This window comes from Mycteria americana, chromosome 6 (genome assembly GCF_035582795.1).
Source record: "Mycteria americana isolate JAX WOST 10 ecotype Jacksonville Zoo and Gardens chromosome 6, USCA_MyAme_1.0, whole genome shotgun sequence".
Taxonomy (NCBI): domain Eukaryota; kingdom Metazoa; phylum Chordata; class Aves; order Ciconiiformes; family Ciconiidae; genus Mycteria; species Mycteria americana.
The window spans coordinates 50153161-50179324 of record NC_134370.1 but is presented as its reverse complement, the minus strand read 5'-3'; the positions used below and the strand labels follow the sequence as shown (position 1 = coordinate 50179324).

At 38.8% G+C, this 26164-nt stretch overlaps 1 protein-coding gene across 1 annotated transcript in view; it reads left to right on the top strand.

Annotated features, from left to right (window-relative positions):
- TMEM266 (transmembrane protein 266) overlaps positions 1-26164 on the top strand; it is an 89766-nt gene that overhangs the window by 22012 nt on the left and 41590 nt on the right. Inside the window, exons 2-6 of the mRNA XM_075505720.1 lie at positions 3212-3359; positions 4531-4631; positions 5689-5794; positions 8029-8217; positions 20856-21010. Coding sequence (XP_075361835.1) covers positions 5781-5794; positions 8029-8217; positions 20856-21010 — 358 coding nt within the window. The 5' untranslated portion in view covers positions 3212-3359; positions 4531-4631; positions 5689-5780. The remainder of the gene's footprint in view (positions 1-3211; positions 3360-4530; positions 4632-5688; positions 5795-8028; positions 8218-20855; positions 21011-26164) is intronic.

Genomic DNA, 26164 nt, shown 5'->3' with positions numbered 1-26164 from the left:
CTGCTTAATTTCAGCATACAGGATCATCCCACAAGGGGATAGAATTACGGCTGCATGAGCAAGTTCAAACCTGCCATTTCCTAATTTCTGAATACCTGGTTTTTTTCCAATCTAAATACCTTTCCTGTGATGGAGGGTTTTTTCCTTTTTTTTTATGTGATGTATTTAAAAACTTTACTGTAGATGCCTCCATAAAAAAGATGCAAAATTTAATGTCCTTTCTGCCTTGAAATAAAAAGCTCTCTCTTGCACCACTTTCCTTTTCTGGATACTGCATGGGAATGTTAAAGCTATGAATGGAATTGGGAATCTGCAGTGTTAAAATAATATGTATCAAATGTACTTGACTTCTTAAGTTAATTTGCTGTTTGTCTTCTGTGTGGCATCTTTGCATTAATAATCTTTTGTCAAAACTAATTCTTTTATTTTTTTAAAACAAATAAAGGAAATATTCCTTATCTACCTATACAGAGCCATATAAACAAATACTGTATTAAACTCTTGGTTTAAATAAAAGTGGGATTAGGGAGGGTCAGTTTAATTAAAAAAAATTAATTTTTTTATCACCATGAACCTGTTCACCCATTAGGGGGAAAAAAGAAAAAACAATTTTGTTCAACCTGAAGTGAAGCAAGGAAGTGCTGGGACCTCTTAAGTATTTTCAGGTTGGGTGCGTACTCCAGTTGAAGGGCTCAATACATCATTTTTGATTTGAGTATTTTTGATCTTAAGTATTTCTCCACTGTGCTGTTTGTTTCTTCGGCTGTGCCCACAGTGCACTGCCCTACCCTCTCAGTTTTTGCTGACATAACTATTTTTGGAGCTGTATTGTGACCTGCATCAGGGAAGCCATCCTGCTTGAAAAAAAAAAAGTGCAGGAAAACAAAAATAATTTTGTTGTTGATTGAAATGCCAAATCAGTTTCCTGGTCCAGCTCACAATACTGGCCCATGTGCAGGTGCATGGCTATGGCATGGGCAGAGGAAGGAGCAGAAGCTGGGAAAGAATACATAAAACCTGCATTGCAGCTAACAGCAGTGTTTCCTCAAAGTGTGGCCTGTTGCCTTTACTTTGAATGCAAACTCTGAGCCTGTCCATGTGTCTAAGCTGCTGTTGGGGGGCTGTATGGAAGAATCTGTAGTTAGAAGAAGATGTCAGAATTTGGTTTTGTAGCTACTTGTAAGTACCTAAACTCAGATGTTTCAGTTAGTGTCTGTGTTTTGTACAGGAGCTTACAGCTTCATGATAAATACTCTTCAGAATGTGAGAAATACAACAAACAGCTCTGAACCATGTGATCTTGACTTCAGCTCAGCTAAACAGGGTGCAAGTTAGTAGGGACTTTGGTGCAAAAGGCTTAAATTAAACAATCTTCCTACTCCTTACTCCAGCTGGGCCCACTACATTGTGGCACATATTTTGTAAGACTGTGCTTAAACCAATGCTAAAAGACATGGTTTTCATGTACAAGTGGAGTACAGATTTTTTTTTTTTAAGGTTGCTCTAGGGGTTTTGTGTTTGTTTTTTTTTCTTTTAGCTTAGAGTCTAAACAACAAACACTCTCTCATATGTGCTACACTCTAACATATGCTTTCCAAACTGTTCTATGCCTTGTGTTGTTTAAGCTGGACTTTATCTCCTTATTAGCCAGCTACAGCCAAGGTGTGGTGACTGACAACAGATGGTTGATCTAAACATTAACAAACTAACTCGGGCAGGATGTGTGCTGGGCAAGGGCAGCAGCATGAACCTTTGCTCAACTATAACACATGACCTCACTTCTTAACCTGCGTGATTCTGAGCATAACCCGTGAACTGTGAAGCAGTTGCTTGCCAGTGCCTCCACAGAGGAGGGGGTGAAAGAAATCATAATCAAGCAAAGGGTACCTTGCAAAAGCTTTGAGGAACACTGGCATGTGTGATAACTGTGCAGAGAGCAGAGGAAAGCTGAAGGGCTTGGAAGACAAGTATAGCATTTCTTAAGCACTTTGGAGGTCTTGCCTCAGAAAGAGCTCAGTGAACTGGTGTGCAACTTCCTTTGCCTACTGCAGAGGGGTGAAGAGCTGAGTCAGCTTTGCTGAGATTTGAACTGTGATCCTGCACATTTTAAGCTGGGCTACTAGTCTGCAAACTTTTCTCTATACAGAAAACGAGATGCAGAAATACACTTCCCATCAAATTGCACTGTCCTCTTGGTACATACAAGACAGCATGTCAGTAATTTAGTCTAGTGAATGTTTCTGGTTTATACACTGCTTCAAAGCTTGCACTAGAAACTTTTGGGGACAGTTCTTTCCTTTCTGTCATATTTCCTTTTTAAACTAATTCTGTTTAACTTGGGAAACTCTGCTTGTTCTATAGCCATCTCACCTTGAAAACACTTACACCACAGAACAAATAGAATTGCTGAACTCTCACAAAATGGGCATTGCTCATACTCGCATGGCAACTCAGCATGCACCATGTGCTGTCTGGTCTCAGTTCCAAGAAGTGAAAAAAACCCCAACCCTGGAACCGTTAACTAATTCCCTCGGATGAGACCATGAGAGATGAGGCTTTTTTGTCTACCGAGCACTGAGTGGGATAGGTGTGGAAAGGGCTATATGGAAAAATTTCCACTGCCGGGTGGTGGATGGAATACCCAAAGGTTGCTCCCTGCCTGTCTCTGTTGGCAGGGAGAAGAGCCACATCATTGCTCTTTGTCTATGCTATTCCTATAGGAATGCAAGTGAGAGATAAGTGCAGAAGAATGAAATCTCCCTGCTGTTCCTTGTTGCCTTTAAACACCACTCAGTTGCACAGAAATTTGCTGTGGAAGTTTTAAGTGTTTTATGCTGCTATAAAAGCTTTATTTTTTTAAGGAAGTTTTGAACCTAACAGATAGATGAGGTGGAGTGGATGGAAAGAATAAGTTTCTGCAAAATATCAGTATATGTGAAGACATTTGTGTTGCTTGCATAAAGCCTAGAAAGAAGCATGAATCATAGTAATCCCTTTAGGATACAGATAGACACAACCTATTATGTCCATTTTGAAGGTTTCAGCTGTGCTTCCCTCTTATTGTACACATTAACTACTTGTCTTTTTAATTCATTAGATCAGCTAATACATTAGTCATCTGCACCAGAAATTACTCACTTTTTGCCACTTTTTCTCTCAGGAAGGCTCCACTGACTCCTTTGGAGAATTGACTGCCTCTATCTTCTTTCAGGTCTCTTTCCACGTTACTCGTCTCACCTTTGTGCACGCCTTATGTCATGGTAACGATCCCTTCAGCTAAGGCGAGTTGGACTCTGCTCCCTGTGGAGCTATCAGAAGAGCTTGCTGCCTGGCTGCAAGTTGCTCCTTCAGTGCTGGTGGTGAGCAAACTTTATCTGTAGAGTTGCCAACTCCAGTGAGAGGGAGCAGGTCTGGCTTATTGGTGTTGCCACTGATCAGATCTGGTTGAGTTGTTAAAATTCTGTAATGAACATGAATATATTTCCAGCTTTAAAAAAAAAAAAAAAAAAAGACTGAGTCTGTATTCTGGAGAGGTAAATATTTCATATTCATGTCCTATGTGTTGCTGGCCCCACTGTTATGACTTAAGTTCCCTCAAAATCTGGAGATTAATCTAAAAAATATGAATTTTTAAAAATCTAGCTGTACTTTTTTTGTCATTGTTTTATTTTCTAAACCTTCTTCGGGAGGGAGGTTGTGAGTATTAGCACTGTGCTGTCTTCCAATGAAATGGTAAGTTTTTTACTATGTTAAGAAATTCCTATATCTACATCTGTCCGCTTGTCCTCTGAGGCCAGTTTCCATCAGTTTTATTCCCATTTCCTAAATCAGCTGTATCCCTATTTACCTTTTATTTTCCAGGCCTTCAAATGCAGTTATAGCAGGATTCTCAATTTCCTTAGTCTGATGAGACAGTTCCTCATGCCTTTACCATTTTGTCAGAATGAGTGCTTAGAACAATTAGTTTGGGTAACATTTTTCGTTAAAAATTGTTTTTTTGAAAAGTGTTGTAAAATGTCAACCCCAAAGGAGATGTTAGGGAGCTAACATCGCAAAACAAGGCTGGTATTTATATTTTAGTTTTGTTGTGCTAGTAGGTGTAACAATTGCTACCATAAAGCTGTCATAGGTACAGATTCACCAAATCCCTTCAGTGTGTGATTTAAACATGCATAATTTTAGGCAAATGTTTTAGTATTTTGCTACCTTAGGGATATAATAAATAAAATAATTCGAGGACTACGAAGGCTGGGGAAGAGACTCTTGCTGATATTGAATGGATGTTGAATCAAGTCTCTGCTGTATCAGGGAAGGTTTATCTGAAAAACGTTTGCTGCTTACTCTGACTTTAGAAGTATTACAAGGTTATAGATAAATGGAGTGTGTGTGTTTTTCTAAAATATGTCTATTTTTCTGTTTTAAAGCTGGTCATGTTTCTTTTCTGCATGTGAATAATAAAATTGCTTTTGGCTGACTTATGTACCTGAGGAGGGTGATCACAGCGTAGACCCTTTCTTTTTGCATACCCAGGCATATTATCTGGAAAATCTGAGAATGCATTGAATGCATTTTACATTATTATAAGGTTACAAGACACGAAATAAAGCCTTGGAAATGGCTCTACAAAACATGTAAGTTCAATTTTATTATTTGGTGTCAAGTGATTGTTAAGGGTCATGGTTGCTACACTTATATGTATCCCCTGTAAATACTTCACTGATACTAACAATTCAGCCTGTAAATGACTCTAGTATAACATTTAGTATAAGAAGCATTTTTCATTATAATGAAATTTTTTTGGTGTTATTGTCAGTAATATTCTAATTTGCTAATGACTATTCTGTTTAGTTAAAATAAGAGTATGTTTTTATGTTACTTTTAAAAATTATTTAGCTTATAATCTTGACAGTAGTTTTACAAAGTCTCTCATGATATCTTTTTCTAAGAGTTTTTGTTTCTTACATGGTATTCTCCAGTTTATATTTTTCCAGCTACCAAAACCTGTGTATGAGTAGGTTTCATTCTCACAAGCTTGTCCTCTTCCATTCTGGTTGCCATGCATTGGTCCAGGTACAACACAAATGGAGATTTTGCCACAAGCAAATGTGGTGCCTTTTCCAAATGTGTTAGTGGGTTTTGTTGATCAAAATATCATCTTGATAACAGCCCATCTGGAATGTTTGACGACATGAATTAATGCTTCAAGAGTCTTTTTAAATTAGCAAAGGGAGTCAGGAACACATTTCAAATTGGAAAATGGAAAACAAACCCCCAAACTTTGTTGACAAAGCTAGTGCTCATCTCTATAAAGTATATTAAATAGGAAAAAGGAAAGTAATAAAAAATCGGTTGGCTTCCAATAGAATTTGCACTCCTGAAGCCATGAGCTTCTTTGAAAATCCGTTCCCCTCTCTGATCTTGTTTCTCAACAACCTAGTGGTTTAAAGCAAGACCTGTGTTCTTATGGAAATATGTATGTGAGCAGGTGTCCATGTGTATACGTAAACGCACTGTAACTTTACCGCTTCCATAATATGGAAGAATTAACCTGTAATAAAACTACTTTGAAAAGGAATCATGGGGGAAATAAAATTATTATACAAACTTGCAACATGACAACAAATGTCAATGCAGCCCTTTGGAGTTCTTTTGACTGTGTTTTAGATAACTTTGTTTTGCTTCTCACAGAGACCTAATCTTGGAAGGCTAGAACTTCAGTGCAGAGCAGCTGGAATTAGTTAAATACTGGAACCACTGCTGATTTGGTTGCATCCTCCAACATGACCAATCCTCAGTAAGTACCATGTGAGGATAGTTATAACTTATTTTAAATAGAAGGGAACAGGTTGATACCTGTGGGAGAATGATGTTGTGACATCAAGAGGGTTCAATCAGTATTACTGGAAGGAAACGTTGATATTAAGAAGGAGTAGTAGGATTTGGTCAGTTGTCTAAAGAGTGTGAATTAGCAGAAAAAACATGAATGCTGTAAGCATCTCTGATGTGTTACTAACAGCCAGTGGCTGAAAACTAGTACGTCATATTCTTTTGAGATCTGTTTGCCTTTTTTCTTTCCTGCCACCAAAGCTGTTTGCCAACAGTAGTCTGTTGGTTTGTTTGTTTTTCTTTTCAGTCAAATCAGACAATGTCTATCATTTAGTCTGTCTAAGAATACAGAAGATAAATACTGTTGGGAGAGGGAAAGCTGCACCAACCCTTTTCCTTTTTCCTTTATAATAGTGGAAAGTGGATCATTGTATGCTCTTTCGTGCAAAACTGAACCAGGTTGGACTTGTAAAGGTAAATGTCCACAGGATGGCACTAAAGGTGAAAATCAAAGAAAGAAAATTCTTGCTAAAATTAGCTCCTCCCTCTGGGCTTCTGATTTCAGATTGTTTACAGAGGAATACAGTTCCTGTTGGAAATGAAAGAATCTCATTACTTTCCATTATTAGTTAGACAAAGAATAAAATAAAATAAAATAAGCCTTTAGGTTGTTCAAATAGTACTTTGATTTACCTCTACTTTCTGCCATAGTATGACACAGTTGCAGCCTTTCCCGGCCAAATACTTGAGATATTACAGCATTTCCCGATTTTTAAAATTACTTTCTTGTGTAATGCTGGCACCAGTTAGCTCCTTTTAATTTAGGAGTGATGTTTTCCATCTGAAAGGGTTAGTCTAATGGTGAGGCTCTGACCAATTGAATCTTTCTCTATCTTTTTCACATAGAATTTTAGTTCCTTTGCCCGCATCCTCAGACTTACAAGATATATGAGTTAAGAACTCTTCTAAATTATTCATTTTTTTCTGGAAAAAAAAAATGAACTGTTATTCAGGTTGCTTGAATAGCTGGAAGATTTTAATAAGCTTCTTTAAAACAAAATCACCAATACAACTTTTGCAGTCAAATAACAGAGGGAAGTTGGGTGCTAAGTGCTTTTTAACTATATCCCTAAGGAAAAAGAGTATTTTCACACCTGCTGTTGAAAACCTCTGACAAGTAGCCTGAGATTTCTTCAGAAGTTAACAAGCTCCCCTGGATGAAAGCTTAGAGAAGTTTATGCTTGCACCCACTCTGAATCAAATGGAGCAAGCAGCTTTCACTGGGTACTGCAAAGGATCAATCCCTGCTGGGGCTTGACATGCAAGCTGTGTCCTACAATGAAGTCATCCTTCACGTGCACTAGATAATATGCTGACAAAGTTTGAATTTCTAGATAAGTAGTATCTTGTTATAAATGTGGAAGATGTATACATAGTCAGATGCTGGTTTGACCTGCATGGAGTTCCCATTAATGTTAGTGGGGTGGTAGAAGAATACATGTTCAGATTTGGAAGCTGTACATAAGGATAGTTAAGATAATCATTATAGAGGAGTCTGTAATTCTTCTGAATCGTTGTTCTCCTTTCAGAATTATTTTGAAATAACTTGTAACAGAATGATCCTTTCTAGTTGAATGAAACAAAGTTGCCATCCATCAAAACTATTTGAATATTGACCCACAGTGGAAGAGAGGTCAAACTGCATCCATTAATTAACAGCTGATCTGTATATAATGATTAATAAGCTTAGCTATTCATTGGTCACCAATCTAACTTATCAAGCAGTGAGGTTTTAGTTGGCATAGCTACATGCCTTCTTTCTGTTTTGCACAAATATTTTGCTTTTGGGTTTGTGCATTGTTTCCATATTTGTTTGTTTGTTTATAACACATCCATTTATATTTAGTGCTTTTGAAGCAGATTCAGCAGAGTGAAATGCTTTTCTCCTTTGTGAGGTTTCTGTTGATTGCAGCAGGATCTATGAAAGACAAGGTTGGAGAGATTTGGTCTGTCCCCTCAATGAGGATACCTCCCTCAATGACCTTGCAAAGGCCTTTTAAGTTGCTGGCTTTTTAGGATTCTGTGAACTTCTTGTCTCTAACGTGTTTTTACTTGCCTGCCTATTTATTTATTTATATTTGTTTATATCTGTATGTGTGTGTGGAGAGAGAGGGGTTTTTATTTTGCTTATTACATTTTCAGGCCTACAATAGAAGGCGGTGTTTCAGAAGTTGAGATAATTTCACAACAAGTGGAAGAAGAGACCAAAAGCATTGCTCCTGTACAGCTTGTTAATTTTGCTTATCGAGATCTACCTTTAGCTGCCCTTGATCTGTCTGTGGCTGGGTCCCAGCTTTTGTCAAATTTGGATGAGGAGTACCAAAGAGAAGGGTAAGTACAAAGGACAGAATTTTGTTTTATAGTTTTAGGTTATAGGAATTTCATGGCCTATAAAAAAGAAAACCTTGAGCTGGAGAAGTGCAGTGAGTTGTCCTCAAATTCTTTTTAAAACCATTGTCACAGTATGGAAGTGACCTTTTCTGATATAACTAATCTGTGCTGGTTTGGGGCTCTTTATATTTTTTAAGTGATTCATAGCTGCTATTTGACCACAGTCTGGAAGCCTTCTGTCAGGGAAAACTAGACCAAGCATCTAGCCTGTCAGACAAGCAGAATGGCCTGGTGAAAGCTCTTTGTGAAAGGTGTTTCAGGAGGGTTTCAGGATGACAGAGAGAGGTGGCTACTGTGATTCTTGTACATACTTGTACACCTCCTGACTGAGAGATGACGACTTAGTACTGCTGATTCCTGGACAGATTGTGTACTTTTTACAGAATAATTTGAATTACGTAGTTTGCTTATGTGAGAACATTGTCTTTGATAATATCTATACATATTACTCCTGTTTTCCTAGAACAACTGTTCCAGTTTTATTGGAATAAAAGATCTTAAATCAGTTCATAACATTTGCCCAAACATAACCCAGTGTCAGATTACGTTGTCCTACAGGACATTAGAAGTCATCCTTATGCCTGGTTCAGGCTTGAAGTGGCTGTAGGTGGACTGCTATACCAAATTTTTTATGAAAGACTTGGGTCAACTGGAGAGAATCCAGAGGAAGGCAGTGAGAATGATTAGAGGCTCAGAAACACCTGCCGTGGAGTACTGATTGAAATAACTGTTTGTGTTTCATGTGAAGAAGAGACTTTCAGGGGAGCTTAGAAGAGACTTCAGCGAGGAAGAGAACAGTCTGTTATCGATCTCCATGATGTTTAGGACAAGAAATAAAAAGCTTGAATTGCAGCAAAGAAGAGAATAATGAGGGTAGCGAAGTGCTGGGGTAGGCTACTGGTGTGTATGGGGAGGAGGGGAAGGGGAACAGAGTTGCAATCACTACATGTCTTTAAGAAGATGCATTTGTCAGGAGTGATAACGCTATAGTTTAACATCCCTTGGGACAGAAATTAGGTGAGCGCTTGTGCCTAGTGCCTCTGAGTCTGTGATTACTGTTCCACTGTGTGTTGCACCGAATGTATATATATACTCCACTGTCAATAAGATCCATCTAAAAGCACTTCACAGTAAGTCATATAGAGCTCTTATTGATGAAGACATTAAAAGGCTTTATATAAGCCTCCATTTATTAACAGCTCAATGTGTTTTAACCTGTGCTCTGAAATCAGCAGAGAGACCTGCTTGATCTCTGCTCAGCAGGTATTCTGTATGGTAGTCAGGAAGCAGTATGTGGGGAAGGCTCTTGCCTTTAATTTCTTTCCAAATTGGACTTTATGAGACATCTCCAGAAAGCTGTTACTCCAAACAAGGGGAAATACATTTCAAGTAGGTTATATAAGTATGGTACAACTGTAACATAAAATACCCTGCATAGCAAAAGAGGCACTTGAAAATTAATTTGAGTATGCAGGTGTAACCCTCAGGCTATTTTGGTGCTGAGTAAATACCAGTTTAGTTCAAATATGCATTTTTATAGATTTTTATGATCTGAAACTCAATTCTTCACTGTGTCAAAGTGCACAGACCTCTCATTGTAACTATTTGAGCAGCTTTGCAGTCTTAAGCATGGAAATAGACTTGTCATTCTTTTCCTCAACAGAGATCTCTTCCTTCACACAGAATTCTTTTGTGGCTTTATCAGTCTGAATGGAAATAAGCAGGTGCCATCCAGACCTCCCCGCTGTAGAGTGGATTCTCTGAAGAAAATTCAGAGTTTTAGTTTGTACGTCTCAATGCATTTTAGCTGAGCATGTTCAGCTGAGTCCCAGGACTGCATCTGCCTTGTGGAAATGGTGGCTTCTTCCTTTCAGAAGCGCTGATCGCAACTGATGCACTGTGAAATTTAGGAGCAGAGCTGAGCTCAAGAAGCCCAGCAGCAAAAGTGTAAAGTACTGTCCTCATACCACCTCATGGCTTGGTTGGGAATATGTCTGGTTTTATGAATGTGGTGTAACTTCTTTCTCATGGCCTTGTTAGATGCGACTGGCTTCCACCTGAGTAAGAAGGAGATAGGGTGGGTCAGATCAGTTTGGTACAGGAACTGACAGCTACGTCTCCCTCATGTATGAAGAGAGTGATGTGGGAAGGGCAGCACAGGAGGTGGCAGAAAATGTCTTAGTCCCTGTAGTTTCTGCCAGCACCCATATGCCTAACTGTGAAGGTCTGTTACCCCAATGCTGCCATACAGGTTGCAGGTGGAGATACCAGAAGATACTGCTAATGCCAGAGAGTACTAAAAGGTGATGTAGGGCTCATCTTCCCCTCCCTGGCAGTCTACTTTTGTCACAGACTCCAAGTGTTACCTTCTGTTTACTTTTCCCTGAGAATTTCAGGGAAGGTGCCAACCTGTATGACCTGCATATATTCTGGACAGCTCTGTTGTTCTAGGTCTGTAGCTGATCTAGGCAAGTTGTTGTCGTTCCAAGTGCAAGGCTCTGCAGCAGGAAGGTCTAGCATATCTCTGTGCTTGGAAAATGCTAGGTGGTTGTTACAAGGTGCATCTGTTCATGACCTTGTGGTTTTCAACATAATTGTCCACAATCCCTAGTTCCTGATATGGGTTGTCACACTTCATCACTAGTAAGTCTCCGTCTCCATGCACAGAGCAACATGAGAGACATCAGACTAGAGATGAATGAGTGGGCAATAAAGGAGTCTTCTGATTTAATGGTTTGGTTGTGTGCACCCCAGGGCTTTCCTCTAACTTCCCTTCTTTAAGGCCAGAAGGTGTTCAGGGTCCAAGCACAAGCGCAAATTTAACCTGGATGCTAACTAGGGGAGCTTTTTGTTTCGTCTGAGAGAATGTTTCTCTCAATAAACCCGATATTAATAGACAACCAGGAATAGGTGGATCATAGCTCAGCCTTCTTTGTGTGCCTGGAAATTCTCAGATGGCATGAGACTACTACCCCTCCCATGAGAAATGAAGAAAAGAAAAGGAAAAGCAAAAAGAAAGGAAAATTATGGTCTGTCTTTTGTTAGACAGCCCATATGTAAACTGACATTCCTATGGCTTTAAAGATACTGGAATAAAAATCTTATTTTGTGCAGTTTGATGGGTATTTGCTCTATCATATCAAATGCTCAGGGCAGTCAGTTCCCATCTGTCAGTGTTTTTGAAGGAATTTTGTGGACAGTTAGAGCTGTTTTTGTCAGAAATTCCATTTACAATGCTGATCCCTGTGCTAAGCAACAAAGAAAGGACTGCGGATTAGGCGGCGCATTAAGCCTGTCCCTGAAGTACACCTGTAAGTAGTGAAAGGGTAATCAGGCAAGAAAAACCTTTCCACTCTCCCAGAAAGCCTCAAACAAAACACAATGTGTTGTCTTCTAACATGAGTTGAGCAAAAATTCTTTTTTCCCTCTGTAGACTTCTCAAACAAGGAAAGTACAAAGATTTACATGATGGAAGTTGGTTAAGTTGGATGGAATCTGCATTGCAAGTATTCTCAGTCATTATAAATCATGTGGTTGGGCTGGCATTGCCACCTTTGCACTGAAGAGGAGTAAGGTGCCTGTGGTCTCCACATGTGGGATAGGAGGGATTCCTGTATCTGTCTTGCTTCCTAGCTGCAGTGAGGCTGATGTGCCTGGTGTTAATAGAGCTGTGGGTCTTACTCTTCAGAAAAAGGAAATTTTCTGATAAATGCCAACAATATGTAACGAAAACATTTTGAGTTTTATGTGACTATAGCAATCTCTATTTATAAAGGTGTATGTCTTCCACCCTGTGTAGCACTGTGAAGAAATAGGAGCTTGGTTCTCAGAACCAATATGAGTGTGATGTTCATTACTTATTAGTCCCGCTGATCTGCCCTGCAGTTAACTGGTTAGAATCATCCTTAGATATCGCTGCTGTGCACTGTACCCCATGCTTAGACATTGCAGAAGTGATTGAGGCATAGCCTGGAGACATGTATATGAGAAATAAACTCATTCAAAAAATGTGCCTTGGATGCCAAGGAGAACACGTGGTGTACACTTCTAACATCTGTAACAGATTAGGAGATACTCGTGTACAAAAAACAGCAGCAAAGTTGCCGATTTTCTTCGTGTCTGTAAATTTATTGGAGAGGCTGTGTCTGCACTGAACTTGATTTGCATGAAAAGAATATGTAAACGTTTCTTTAAGGAGACTAATCACCCAGAAAGCTGATGAGATTTTTAAATGTTAACATTAGCTTTAAGTGCTACTCTTAATTTCTTTTTTTCCAATCAAGTATTCTGTTTTCCAAAAAACACTTTCTCTCTTCTATTTTTGCATCAATGACCAATAAAAATGATGGGGAATAGTTGGAAAATTGACAACATGCAGAAAGTGGTACATGTGTGCTAAAGACAAGCAGGGATAGGGAAAAGCTCTCCTTCCTGTATTTTCCTTAAGTTCTAATTAGGAGGTATCATTCACAATAAATTATAAAAGAATTTACAGACAGTTGCACAACAGGCTGTATTTTTTTTTTGTGAATATGCAGTCAGGCATTGAGCCTGTATCTTGATAAAGATCTGTGTTTAATTGGGCTGGGAAGCAAGGGGAGAGAGATACACCAACTTTAAATTATTTGCTGTATTTGTTTTAGATTGCAGGTCTTAGATTTTTACATGTTAAACAAATTTGAAACTTGAAGGTGCTTTCAAATATTGTGTTTTACATCAAAAGCTGTAAAGGTTGGGAGTTCATACAGTTAGTGTGACTCACTTAACATTAAGCGTAAATAGTCATGCCATTGTAATTTAATCATTTATGATCATCTGTTCATAGCCTTAGATTGGTTTGGTCGCAGCTAGAAAGTGCATTAAGCAGTAGGAATATCTGAAAAAAGAAAACTATAGGAAGGGATAGTGAGGGAGAGAGATAAAAAGGAAGGGAAACCAAAACTGAACAGAGAACAGAGATTCAGAAGGTAACACAGGAAAGAGTCATGAGCTTTTTATTTTAAATTGGTTGCAAGCCTTCACTGATGAATGTATTCACCCATCCTGGGAGAAAAGGATGTCTGTTCCTTCAGTCTGTCTTCTGTAATTACACCAAGTAGATGCCATTATTTCTGGTTTTCATATTCATCTTTCAGTTTTATTTTGATCTCTTTGAGGTATTTTACTTGTGTTTTCTACAAAGCTTAAAGGTGCTTTAACTAAAAGAACTTGAATAGACCAAGTTCTCACATTTCTCTTGTTTTCTGCTTTTCCTGTCTTTATCTGGCAGCATAACTAAAAAACAGCCCCTTTTCTGAAAAGTTCTATGCACCTCATGCAGATCCTCGAGCACATGATGTCGATACACAGTGAATAATGAGGTCCAAGCTCAAGATAAAGTGCAAAGGTTTTGGAGGGCAGAACTATTTAATCTAGTGAGCAAGCTCCTTGTAGTTACAGAAGTGACTTTTAATTTATTTTTAGCTGCCAGCCACAGTCTGAACCCAGAAAGATAGTGCAAAATCTTAACAGCAAAACACAGTGAATGAGACTGTAGTGCTGATTTGTTATTTGTGCAGTACTATATCACTGCTACTCTCTGTGCTCTGGTCCAAAACTAAGACCTGCACTGCAGCAGAAAATGAGGATTCAGCACGACAGAACCTGTGAGGTGACTAGCTCTTCACTAGAGAATACATGAAATTTTGGGCTATGTTACAGTGATGTTCGGTGATTTAGAAACTTCTTTTCCTGTACAGATCCTTTTAAGTGTTTATCTTCGTAAATGTTGTTTTCCAGAATAGCTCATTACTGTGTTTATCCTAGTACCTAAATCCTTTGAGTGTGTCCCTCTAATGTCTTTTATCAGTAACACAATTGGTAGAAGGAACGCTACTGTAAGTGAAAAAAAGAATTAATTTTCTAGCTCAGTGATTTTCAGACTTTTTTTGGTTTGTAGATCTTTCTGTATTTTTCCAACAGAGCTTGCCTTTCACAGGTACTTTTTGTGGGTAGAAGTGTAGTAGTTGTAGCCCACAGACCACTGTTTGCAAAGCTCTTTATTGGAGAGTGGAAATTACATGAGTCTAATTAATCTGGCTTAACACTGGAATTAATTGTCTAGGTTGGTGAAGATATGGCTTGGTGCAAAAATCGAAAGATGGATAAGCAACAGGACAAAGGAGAAATGTGGAAAAGAGCAATATTAGTCTGGAAGGAGAGTCCATGAAAAGGTCAGCTAAATGCTGAGCAGCAGTGTAAAAGCAAATCAGATGGTAGGATTCATTAGGAAAAGGAGCAGAGAATAAAAGAGAGGCTTGTTGTTGTGCCTTTTTTGTATATCCAAGCTTTGCCCATGTCTTGAACATAAGTGTAGTTCTGGTCCCTGTCAAAAAGGATATGGTAGATACAAAAGAACTGGAAAAAATTCAAAGGAAAACAATGATCAAAGATGTGATATGAGTTCCACTGGAGATTACTATGTAAGCTAGGACTCTTCAATCTGGAAAAGAGAAGGCTGACATGAGATTTGATCGAGATTACAAAGTTTGTGACACAGAGAAGTTAAAACAAGGTTTGACACCCCTACACACCTCCCAATACAGGTGCTAGGGTATATTAATAGATTCAGTCTCAGTCCAAAAGAAACAAAAAGAGGTGGTTCTTTGCACAGAGGGCAGCAGATGTGTGGAACTACTTTCTGAAGGATGTGTGGCTGCTAATAGCTTATCTAGCCTTAAGGGGAGGTTGGACAAGTTTGTGGAAGAGAAATTCATGAAGGTTACTAAGTAGAATCCAAGAAACCACATCTCTCAGGAGGTCACCAAGTTGAAAATAGTTGGATGCTGTGAGAGTTTTAAGGGGAAGTATTATATGTTTGCTGTGTTCTCACTCATCTTGAGACATCTGGTCATGGCCACTATGGGAGACAGGATACCAAGCCTTTGTTCTGACCTAGTATGGCTGTTCTTATGTTTCTGAAAGGTTGGTTTTGAGCATGATGTTAGTATTTCGCTAAAGACCTTATCATAAATAGGAAAAGCCTAATAAGCAATTTTCTAATGAGAGGAGTAATATAGCAGGTAATCACAGGATGTCTGTGACCAAATGGTGTGATATACACCTATAAAGGAGGCACAAATGATCCTAGAAAGCATAAAGTGCTTCAAATAGTCACAGAATCACAGAATCACATAGGTTGGAAAAGACCTTTAAGATCATCGAGTCCAACCATAAACCTAACACTGCCAAAACCACCACTACACCATGTCCCTAAGCACCTCATCCAAACGTCCTTTAAATACCTCCAGGGATGGCGACTCAACCACTTCCCTGGGCAGCCTGTTCCAATGCTTGATAACCCTCTCGGTGAAGAAAAATTTCCTAATATCCAGTCTAAACCTCCCCTGGCGCAACTTGAGGCCATTTCCTCTTGTCCTATCACTTGTTACCTGGGAGAAGAGACCAACCCCCTCCTCTTTACAACCTCCTTTCAGGTAGTTGAAGAGAGCGATAAGGTCTCCCCTCAGCCTCCTTTTCTCCAGGCTAAACAGTCCCAGCTCCCTCAGCTGCTCCTCATAAGACTTCTGCTCCAGACCCTTCACCAGCTTCGTTGCCCTTCTCTGCACCCGCTCCAGTACCTCAATATCCCTCTTGTAGTGGGGGGCCCAAAACTGAACACAGTATTCGAGGTGCGGCCTCACCAGTGCCGAGTACAGGGGCACAATCACTTCCCTAGTCCTGCTGGCCACGCTATTTTTGATACAAGCCAGGATGCCATTGGCTTTCTTGGCTGCCTGGGCACACTGCTGGCTCATAGTCAGCTGGCTGTCAACCAACACCCCCAGGTCCTTCTCTGCCAGGCAGCTTTCCAGCCACTCTTCCCCAAGCCTGTAGCGTTGCATGGGGTTGCTGTGGCCCAAGTGCAGGACCTTGCACTTGGCCTTGTTAAACCTCATACAATTGACCTCGGCCCATCGATCCAGCCTGTCCAGGTCCCTCTGCAGAGCCTGCCTACCCTCCAGCAGATCAACACTCCCACACAACTTGGTGTCGTCTGCAAACTTACTGAGAGTACACTCGATCCCTTTGTCCAGATCATTGATAAAGATGCTAAACAGATGTTAGTGCTGGGAAGCATTCATGTAATTAAACCTATTCCAAAATATTATGTGCCGCTCTAGTTGTCTGTATGCATGTGCAGGAGAGACTACTAGGACAGTTAGAGAAACTGAGTGTCAGTTTTACAAAAAGCATGGGCTTTAATTAAATTAAATGAGGGGATGCCATTGCTGTGTATAAATGCATCATGGACAAAATGCCAGCAAGGGAAAAGAACTAATCAAGCTGAAGAACAATATTGGCACAAGTGCAGGTATGTATAAACTGGCCACGTGTGAGTTTAGGCAGAAAACTGGGATAATCTTTCTTGCCATTTAAGCAACAGAGTTTTGCAGCAGTCTTCCAAGAAATGTCATGGGGTTTGAAATAGTAAAACTTTTAAGGAAAAAAAGGATGAGGGTGCTCTCAATAGTTAAACTTCTGTAGTTAAACTAATCTTGTAGAAGTAGTCCAGGAAAAGGGTGGATAGCTCTTTCTCAAGACCTCCAGCTGCTACCTGTAGCCTGCTGTGAGGCTCTGCTGTCTGTTTTGTCTCAGCCAGATTTTGTCTTGTTACTTAGCCTTTCTGTGTTCCTGTTACTTCCTGACCATGGCCCTTCTACTGCTTCAGATAGTGATTTGGATCTCATCCATCCTTCTGTTTTCTGATCATAGCCATCTTGTGAGATGCAAACACTTGCTGTTTAGCCAAAGGAAAAAAAAAAAGATAGGGTAAGGTATAATGCAAATTTTGGGGTATTTGTTTGCAAGACCAGAAAATAGAAACAGTGACAGCTGTTAACAGCTTGAACAAATTGTTTGTAGTGGTTGCTTACCAAATAAATGTTAAACCTTTCCCAGTTTTGCCTTATGTTCTTTTTTCCAAGCTGTTTATTAATAAAACTAGCAGTGATGATGACAGATTGGTTTTCCACAAAGCCATGTGTGAAAGTATCTTTAAAAAGAATTACCCCTGGTAAAAATCCACTAAATATATTTTAATGTCTCATATCAAAACTTTACAGGCCTCTATCACCATCAACCAAGAAATTCCCATGCTAGTACATTTATTTACTTCATCCAGGCATTGTAAGAAAGGTAAATAATATTCCTGTTGTAGAGACAGAGTAACTGAGGTACCTAATGAACCTGTTTGAAGTCACACAGTAAAGTTGTCCTAAGTCATACTTCACTTGTATCCATATAGTGCATGGCATCTACAGACAGCACAGGCAGGACACCAAAAGAAGTTGTACTTGTTCTCTGAACAAAATAGGGCACACTTTTTTTTTGTCTGGAGTGAGGGAAAAAGGTGTTTTACTTGTATATGGTTAGTATGTAATCTCTTCATAAGTTTATGAGCTGTCTAAGTTAACTTTTATTTTTTCGAAAGGTCTGTATAACTGATTTTCTAATCTGAGCTTTAAACTTAGTGTAGCTTTGCAGCATTGCAGGGGAAGTGGCCAGGATTTGGAAGGTAAGTTTAAACCCATGCTACTTCTGGTAGGGATTTGGTTTTCTCAAATACTGGATTTTTCACCTGCTGAATGGATAAGCCCTTAACACATCAGCAGGGAGAGATACTACTCTACTAATACAGGTTACAGGGTTGAAGGAGATGAGGAGATTTGTGTATTAGGAGTCGGTGTGGTTAGCACATCAACAGGTTTATCTAAAATATATTTCTAGTTGGATTATAGTTCCTTTTATTATTTATGTCTATCCTTTACAAGAGGTAAGAAGTAAAAAAACCCTAAAAACCAAAAAACAACAACCTAAGGCAATATCAGGACTGTACTATACAGGAGTGTAGAAGTAGCAGGGAATGAGCTAGCTAAGCAGCACGCAGGAAAGAAACCATCCAGTGCTCCTTTTAGAGCACAGTGTGCTTATTAATGTCAGTGGATTCACTGTCTGCTAGGCAGTGATGTGAAGGTGCTAATCACTGTCCATTCACAGGACAAGTGTTGAACAAATGCACCTTGGTGTAATAAATTAAGATACAAAACTGGAGGTGGGTTTTCAGTGCTTAAATTTCAAACGCTTTTGTGTCTTTGAAATCTATTTATTTGATTTCGTGTATTTTATGAGCGATATATAGGTGTAAACACGCAGATGATCTGCACTTGACGTCTTAAGTTGATTGCTTTTCCAATTGTAAACTGATAGTTTCGTTCAGAAGCTTTTTGGAATCAGTGGAATATTAGTACTGCACAGACAGAATAAATCCACATTCTTTAGCATTCTATAAGTAATGATTAGCTTGAATAATGATTATTGTGGCTATATGTAATGTGTGCTGAGTATCACAGTTGATTTATCCTTACTGTTACGTTTGGTATATTTGAAAATCTCGACTATGTAGATCTTTTAAAGGCATGTACTTAGGCCCTCTACTGATCATTCTGAGAATAGGAAAGATGAAAAACTGCCCTGCAGTATTAAAATGCTGGCAAAACGGGTCCTTTTAGAAAAGGGAAGATAAATGTAGGAAGAGATAGAACTAAAAACTGTTCTATTTAAACAGGGCCATTCCCTAGCATTATTTTCAGAAAGATCTAAAAAAAAACCCAAAAACACCCAAACAAAAAAAAAACCAAATTAAAACCAAAAAAACGCCCAAAACCCAAAATAACAGTTACAGTAAAGACAAGTTATCCTGTTTTGAGATGATGTAAAATAAAATCCATTAAAAGATCAAGTTTGCAAAAAGGCCCTATCCCAATGCCTTTTTTTCCTTGTATTTTAAAAATACCTATTTAAAATCTAGTGCATTCTGTATTCAGGCTAGAACCATAACAAAGTTAAACTAAGGGCAAGTTCCTGATAGTAACACTTGTCAAATCTTCTCTGAAGTTTTAAGAGTCAATTGAGGTGGTCTTTTACAGTCGCGTAATCAAGCAATCTGAGTACAAGTATTTAGTTGATATGCTTAATTCTGAGAAGCTGCTTGAAAGTGTCAAGTCTCTGAGCACTGCTTAGCATCACTTTCTCCCTCATTTTTGAGTGTGAGTATATCAGGGAATGTTTTGCAATGTTTTTCCAAGTGTTCGATTATAACATGAGTTATTGAGTCTAGAGCTGTTTATTTGGAATTGATCAGTATCATCATATCTTCTTGTATACCATTGATTTAATGCTTGGACTTGATGATCTTAAAGGTCTTTTCCAACCTAAATGATTCTATGATTTCTGTGTATTGATATTTTAGTTCAGACAGTGTGGTTACTGCACCACACTTCTGTATGCTTGCAGCTTCTTAAACCCTAGCTAATAAATTACATCAGCTCTTTATTAGCTAATTGTATTTACAGTGCTTTGAAAATATGAAGTGTCAGGCAAGCATCAGAACTTTCAGAGGTGGGCCAGTACGATAACATTACAAAACACTATGATGAGAAATGATACAATACTCTTATCAAAGTGAAACTGTGGGGGGATTTTAGGACAAAAAAAGTATCAGGATGGCCTTTATGCTTCCGAACTCCATGCTACTGTTACTCCTGTGACAAATATTTTCAAAAGAAAAAAATTATTTTTTAACTTGCTAAAGCAGATACACATTTTCACAATACTAGTGCAACATTTACTGATTCATCAACTTCCTTCCAGAGTTCTGGTCCTCGTAGCCTCCTCACAGCTCCCTTCATCTTGCCTAAACCTTCTTTTTCCTCCAAAACAAGGTGACCTCACCTAGACTAGGTTTGGGAGCAGTCCCTGGCATATACTGTGCCCAAAACTGTGCTACCCCAAACTCTGGGAAAGTCCATTTTGGCCTGGTCCACAAACAGATTGGTGAGAGTTAGACAAATAGACAAGCTAGACAGCCTTGGCCAGTGGCTTGGTGCTTTGTCAGGCTGTGTATGTTTGCTAGTATAGGTGTAGCTGTGGAGTCACTGAGCTTATTCTTTGGTGTTTTCTAGATTTCTATTGCTCTTTTCAGTGATGTCATGGACTGATTGTTGCAAACCAAATTTGGCAGCTCTTGTCTGATTTGTCTCAGACTAGAACAGGGATAAAGGTGCACGACCATAAAATTCAATAGCAGAGAAATTCTTAAAAAACATCATTAGCTTCTAACCTAATAGCAGAGTCCTGCTATGGTACTCACAGAATGCAGTGAATGCAGTCAAAGAAAGAAATGAATGCAGCATGTATGTCAAAATAAAAACACATGAAAAATAGTAAGACAGGAAGAAAGCAGAAAAGTATGTATGATAATTAGGGTTGTGTTAGTGCATTGGAAGGCATTTGAACACCAGTATGCTCCAGAGGGCTGGAGAGATGCAAAAGATCCCCAGGGTGAAGTTTTTTGTGAAGTGTTTTTCTTGGTAAAGAAACCAATAAAAGTGAGTTTTGCAGAGTCTTTGTACATTATTGCTGAGTGTATCCATAACAGCAGAACTTGTAATTCTGAGTTCACTGCTCTTTAGCTCTCTTCCTTTTTCACTACTTCTTCTTTTCTTTTCTTGTTTTTCCTTTTAATTTTATTTCCTTAGATCTAACTGGCTAAAACCATGCTGTGGGAGACGAGCAGCTGTGTGGCAGGTATTTTTGCTCAGTGCAAGTCTCAACAGTTTCCTGGTAGCCTGTGTAGTATTGGTGGTGATTCTTCTGACTCTGGAGCTCCTAATAGATATAAAGCTTCTCCAGTGTGAGTAGGAGGATTTTTTTTTTATTATTATTTTTTTTTTTTAATTTTGATGAAATAAAGGCTTTAACTTGCTGGGAGGTTTTTGAAGGGGGGAGGATGGTGGGGATTTTTTCTCCTACCATTTAAATGATTACTAGGCTAGGTAAGAAATGTGTTTTTGTGGAACCCTGCTATAGTGAAGTCAGTCTCTTCCTTATTTTGCTGACCAAATTCAGTATAGGACAAAATTTCAAAGGATACAAGCAAGAGTGTACATGCAGAAATCGGCACATATTGTCATTAGTACTTGAGAAGTTCTGTCCTTTACAGACACACTCCGTATACACAGAAGAAAGATCATTTGTGGATCATTAATCTCTAATACTTCTGACATGCATGTGGATAGACAGAAGCAATGAACTTGCTAGGGTATTTGGTGCTATCTCTATTATTAATTTACTTTTACTGAGGTGGGTAGGAATTGAAATTACAGTTTTCTATCTTGTAATGCACTGAAATTATACAGATTTTCATTCTACTTTGCTACTACGCTGGGAGTCAAATAATAGCTTAAATGGAGTTTTTCTTTATCTGAATTCACTCTATGCAGGTTCCACAATGGAAATTTTAATGCTGCTGTTTTGCTTCCTAATTAATCTTTTTTTTTCCTACTGCTCTTTTCCTCCATTCCGCCCCCCCCCCCTTTTTTTTGCTTTTATGATACAAAGCTGACATGAACACAAATACCAGCTACATTTTTCCCTATGCTAAATGTTGAAGAGCAGCCTCTAGCATCTCTGTACAATCTCAGATATGTTGAAATGGCAGTAGCGTGGTTCAGACAATCCCATAAATGCAAGAATACATTGCATGAAAGAGTCATGGTCTGATATCTTCTATGGCAACTTTAAACTGAGCAAACGAACTTTTTATTCTGTTTAAGTCCTTTTATTTTTGTGATTTGTCAATTGATATTAGTGGAGTTAGATTTCACTGTAAAGATTTAGGTATTAAGATTACTCCATTGCAGTTGGTATTTTCTGTAGTCTCTGGTGACTTACCATTGTGGATGAGGAAGCCCAGAATTTGGACAAGTCTGCTGCTTTCAAAAAAAGTCAGGAATGCTAATTATGGGTGTAAGTCCTTAAAAACTGAATGAAGAAGCAGCTTTCAACAATATTTATTGAGGTGCCACATCTTTATGTTTATGTAGAGAATTGTCACTTCCTGTAGAGCCAGAGTTTAAAAACTGTTTCTGTTGATTTCTCTTAGATTTTTAACACAGTTTTGGAGACTCCTCTGGAAGCATCTGCTTTCTTACCATGTATTTTCTGAAGAATCTTCTAAAGAAGGCTTTATTTTAGGGATCATTCCTCCTCTATGTGTCTAGTGCATGTGATACTCTTAAAAGCTCTGCAGCTTACACCTTATGCATGAACCTATAGGCGTTTGGTTGAGTCAGGTGATTTCACTGTTCAGAGGATGCCCCTGCCTGTATGGATTTTCTCAGCACCTGAGAAAGGACTCATTCCACTCTGTGTTACTACTTTACATTTTAACTAATGAATCAACCCATCAGGCTTCTTGCCTTTGTTAAGCTGAATACCTTCTATTTTGTTTTAAATCAGATAAAGGCTATCTTGGTGGGGCTCGTGTAAGTATTGCAGTTGGGACGTATGAAGAATGTGTGTCACTTACGTTAAGGTTTTGAAAAGCCATTAGGCCATAATTATGTTTTTCAGAAATGTAATTACAGTTTTAAATGATCCTTATTCTATATGAAATCAACCAGTGCATTAGGATATGTTACGGCACATCACTGCCAATTTTGTTCATAACAACAACACTAATCCACATTATAGAGTGTAATTACTTAGGAAGCCTCCTTTTTTTTTTTTTTAAGGAAAAAAAAAGGTGCTTTCTTTGGCTGTGACATTTTGAGAGCATAATTTTCCTCTCATACTTTTAGTGCAGTCATTGGTTGCACTGTGTGCTTTTCCCATACACAAAACTGTCAGGATCAGTGATGCAGACCACATTTGCAAATGTGTAGGTCACACACATGAAAAGGACAGACACCTTTTAGGGTATTTTAGCACAAAGCATATTCATGCTGGAATTAGAAACCCCAGAAAGCAGAGGACATATAATAGGTCTTTTATTATAGGTCTCTGTCCTATAATCAGCTTTTTTAGTCCTATCTTCAAAGCTCTTCACATGCATTAACAAAATAACGTCTCAATACCTTGTGATATTTTGCAAATGCAGAAATAGATGTATATTAAGTCACTTGCACCTCATTTCAAAAAAAGAGGGTCATGGCAGGTTTCAACCCCCACTCCTCAGAAATATGGACCATGCCGTCCCTTCCTTGTCTTCAGTAGTTTTGGGGGAAAGCAACTTGGGAAATCATCTTAGTATTGCCCTCCTTCTTCAATCAGCTACAGCGGGTGTGTCTGTAAAAGGCATCAGGCCTTCCTCAAAACTGTGAAGCTGAAATGCTCCGCTCCTGTCCATTTGGTTGCGGGATCAGGGCCCTGTCTGAGTACATGCATAGCTGTGCAAAGAAAAACGCACACTGTGGTGCAGCAGTGCCTCAGTAAGAACGGGTTCAGGGCTTGCCCAAGCCAGGCAGTGAGCATCTGCTGTCTGCTCCTTGCAGAAGCAGTATAGTTTTTATCTGCCGGGAAATCATCATCAAGAACAACATCCACCGAAAACAAGCACTGGTAGTACAAGCTTCTATAATGGCCACTCAGGGTTTGTCAGGATGTATTCTTCATCCCTTCCCTCCTGGGTATACATTTTGAGGAGATGGGAAAGGGGGAGGAGGTAGACTGAGGTCAGCTGTACTCCGCATTTTATGCTGAACTATCTTCTTCATGACTAAAAAGCAACTGGATTTGCATTCACTTCTTGCCCATAGCACCAGACAAGCAAAATGTGAAATAAAGCAGAACTTTTTGTCTTTTAGCTACAATTTTGGGGAAAAAAGGTTACAAGTTCAACAAATGTGAAATTCTATTCCAGATAAAAGCAGAAGCTGATAAGCTTAGGTGCTTTGCCTCAAACTGAATCTCAGTGATGTATCCAAACCACCACAGAGCAGGGATGAGCACCTCTTGGAGAAGACCCTTCTCCTGTTTTTGTAGCTTTTCACTGCATTTTTGAAAGGGAGTGTTTTGGAAGAGGCAAATATCCAGATTCAGTGTATGGGCTACTGATTCAGCTCTTGTACAAAAGCTGCTTGCTTGGAAGGCTTTTTCAAATTCACTGTTTTACTGGCAATTTAATTGCACGCTGTCTGCCAGCATGTCCAGCAGTCTGCTACAGTTAGTGCAGCATCAGAAATTGATTTTCCAAATTCGTGGTTGCTATATCTTTTTTGTCCACTAAGGGGCAGCTGGAGCCCTGTATGTCAATCGATAGCTGTTTGAAAAATAGCTTAGAAATGGTTTCCATTTCTTGTTCTTTATGCAACCCTATCAAGTCAGTGTCTTGGGAAAGTTATATATATTTTGCCCGTTTGTTTCATCTTTAAGTAGTTCCTCTGCTGCACCACAGCAAACCCTCTCTCATCAAGCCCCAGCTGTGCGAGTTCCAGTGGCAGCCCATACTAACAGTTTTCTTTGTATCCTGATTTCTTCCTACATCCCTTCCCTCCCCTTCCCATTTTAATCACTTCTAATTTTAAAATAAGATGCTTTATTTAGTGCATGCCCTATATAGTCTTGAGACTTAGTTAATTCTGCCACAGTCTTGCATCTTTATGCACACAGTCATCGATTGCCTTAAACTTTGCTGTTACACAGTAATTCTTTGAAACTACAAGACTGCACAGACTATTTTAATCTGTCTGCTGTAGGGATGGTAGACTCACAAACACCCTGAAGTAAAGAAAGAATTTTTTCTCTTCATTCCCTTATATTTCAAATTTGAAAGCATGTGACCTTCAGAGTAGGAGTTGCCAGCAGTTCAGATACTGGACCCTTTAAGCTTTCTGCTTTGTTTTGTCACCAATGAAGGGAACTTTGATCACAGAATTTCAGTTGAACTTACTTACTAAGGAATCCTCCAGATTTCAAGAGATTCATTTAAGCCCATAAAGACAACCCATATCATGGAGCTTCTTATGTAGTCTTGCAGCAAACTCATTTGTCTGAGTTCACTTCATTTTACTTGCAAGCAAAATAATTTGAATCAAAACTGGTGCACACACCAGTGAGTGTCCATGCAAGGCTGTAGTACTCTGTAAAATCATACTTTTAATGAATTCAAATAAGTTTTCCTGAGTGTTCCTGCTAGTGAATTCCTGAAAGGACTTTTGTTCAAAGTCATTCCACTTTGAAAGTGGAATAACTACCTTAACAATCTGCATGCATAAAGAGTACCTATATGGGAAGTTAGTCTGTAGAATCCAGAGTTTCATAATTTACGATTTTAACTTACCCTTTACAAACTTATTTTCATGGAGGAGTTTGAAATGAAGTGAACATAAGTGATTTTAATGGTCACTGTCTTTCTGAAAAAGAGTGCTTACAAAGGAAACTGTGTGTCTTAATTACTTAAACGGGAATTTTATTTCATTTACTGTAACTTTCTTGAGTGTTCTCATAGAAACGTACTTAAAGACAAAGCTGTCCATATGACAGCCCCATTTCCTGAAATAGACTGTACAAAAATAGTCACATTATGTTTGCTGTACAAATCAGAATTGCTGATATTTCACAAACTCCTTAAAATTAATATATTAAGATTTGATCTTATTAACAATTAACAATGGCATTGGTTCTTTCTGTTGCTTCTCTCACTATGGTTTTCCTAGAGTCAAACTTGACTCTGAGAGGAATGGGATTTTGAGCCAGTCATGGCTGTTCATGCCACATCCGGAGAGCTGTACAAAAGTCTACCTATCTAGGTTATTTATTTAGATGATAGAAATGTATTTTGAAGCCCAGTTTGAGCACTAATTTTTAAGCATGTGTTCCAGATAATTAATGATCTTCTGAGCTGAATTGTCAAAGACTGAATACAAGGAATAATGTGGGGATAGTAGAGCATTCTGGTTTTCTTACAGAATTTTAACTCTGGATTTTTAGGTATACAGTATTTAGTCACACATCTTGTACTAAAGCAATGCGTGGAGTGAGAGCGTGGAGCAGTGACAGAGCATCA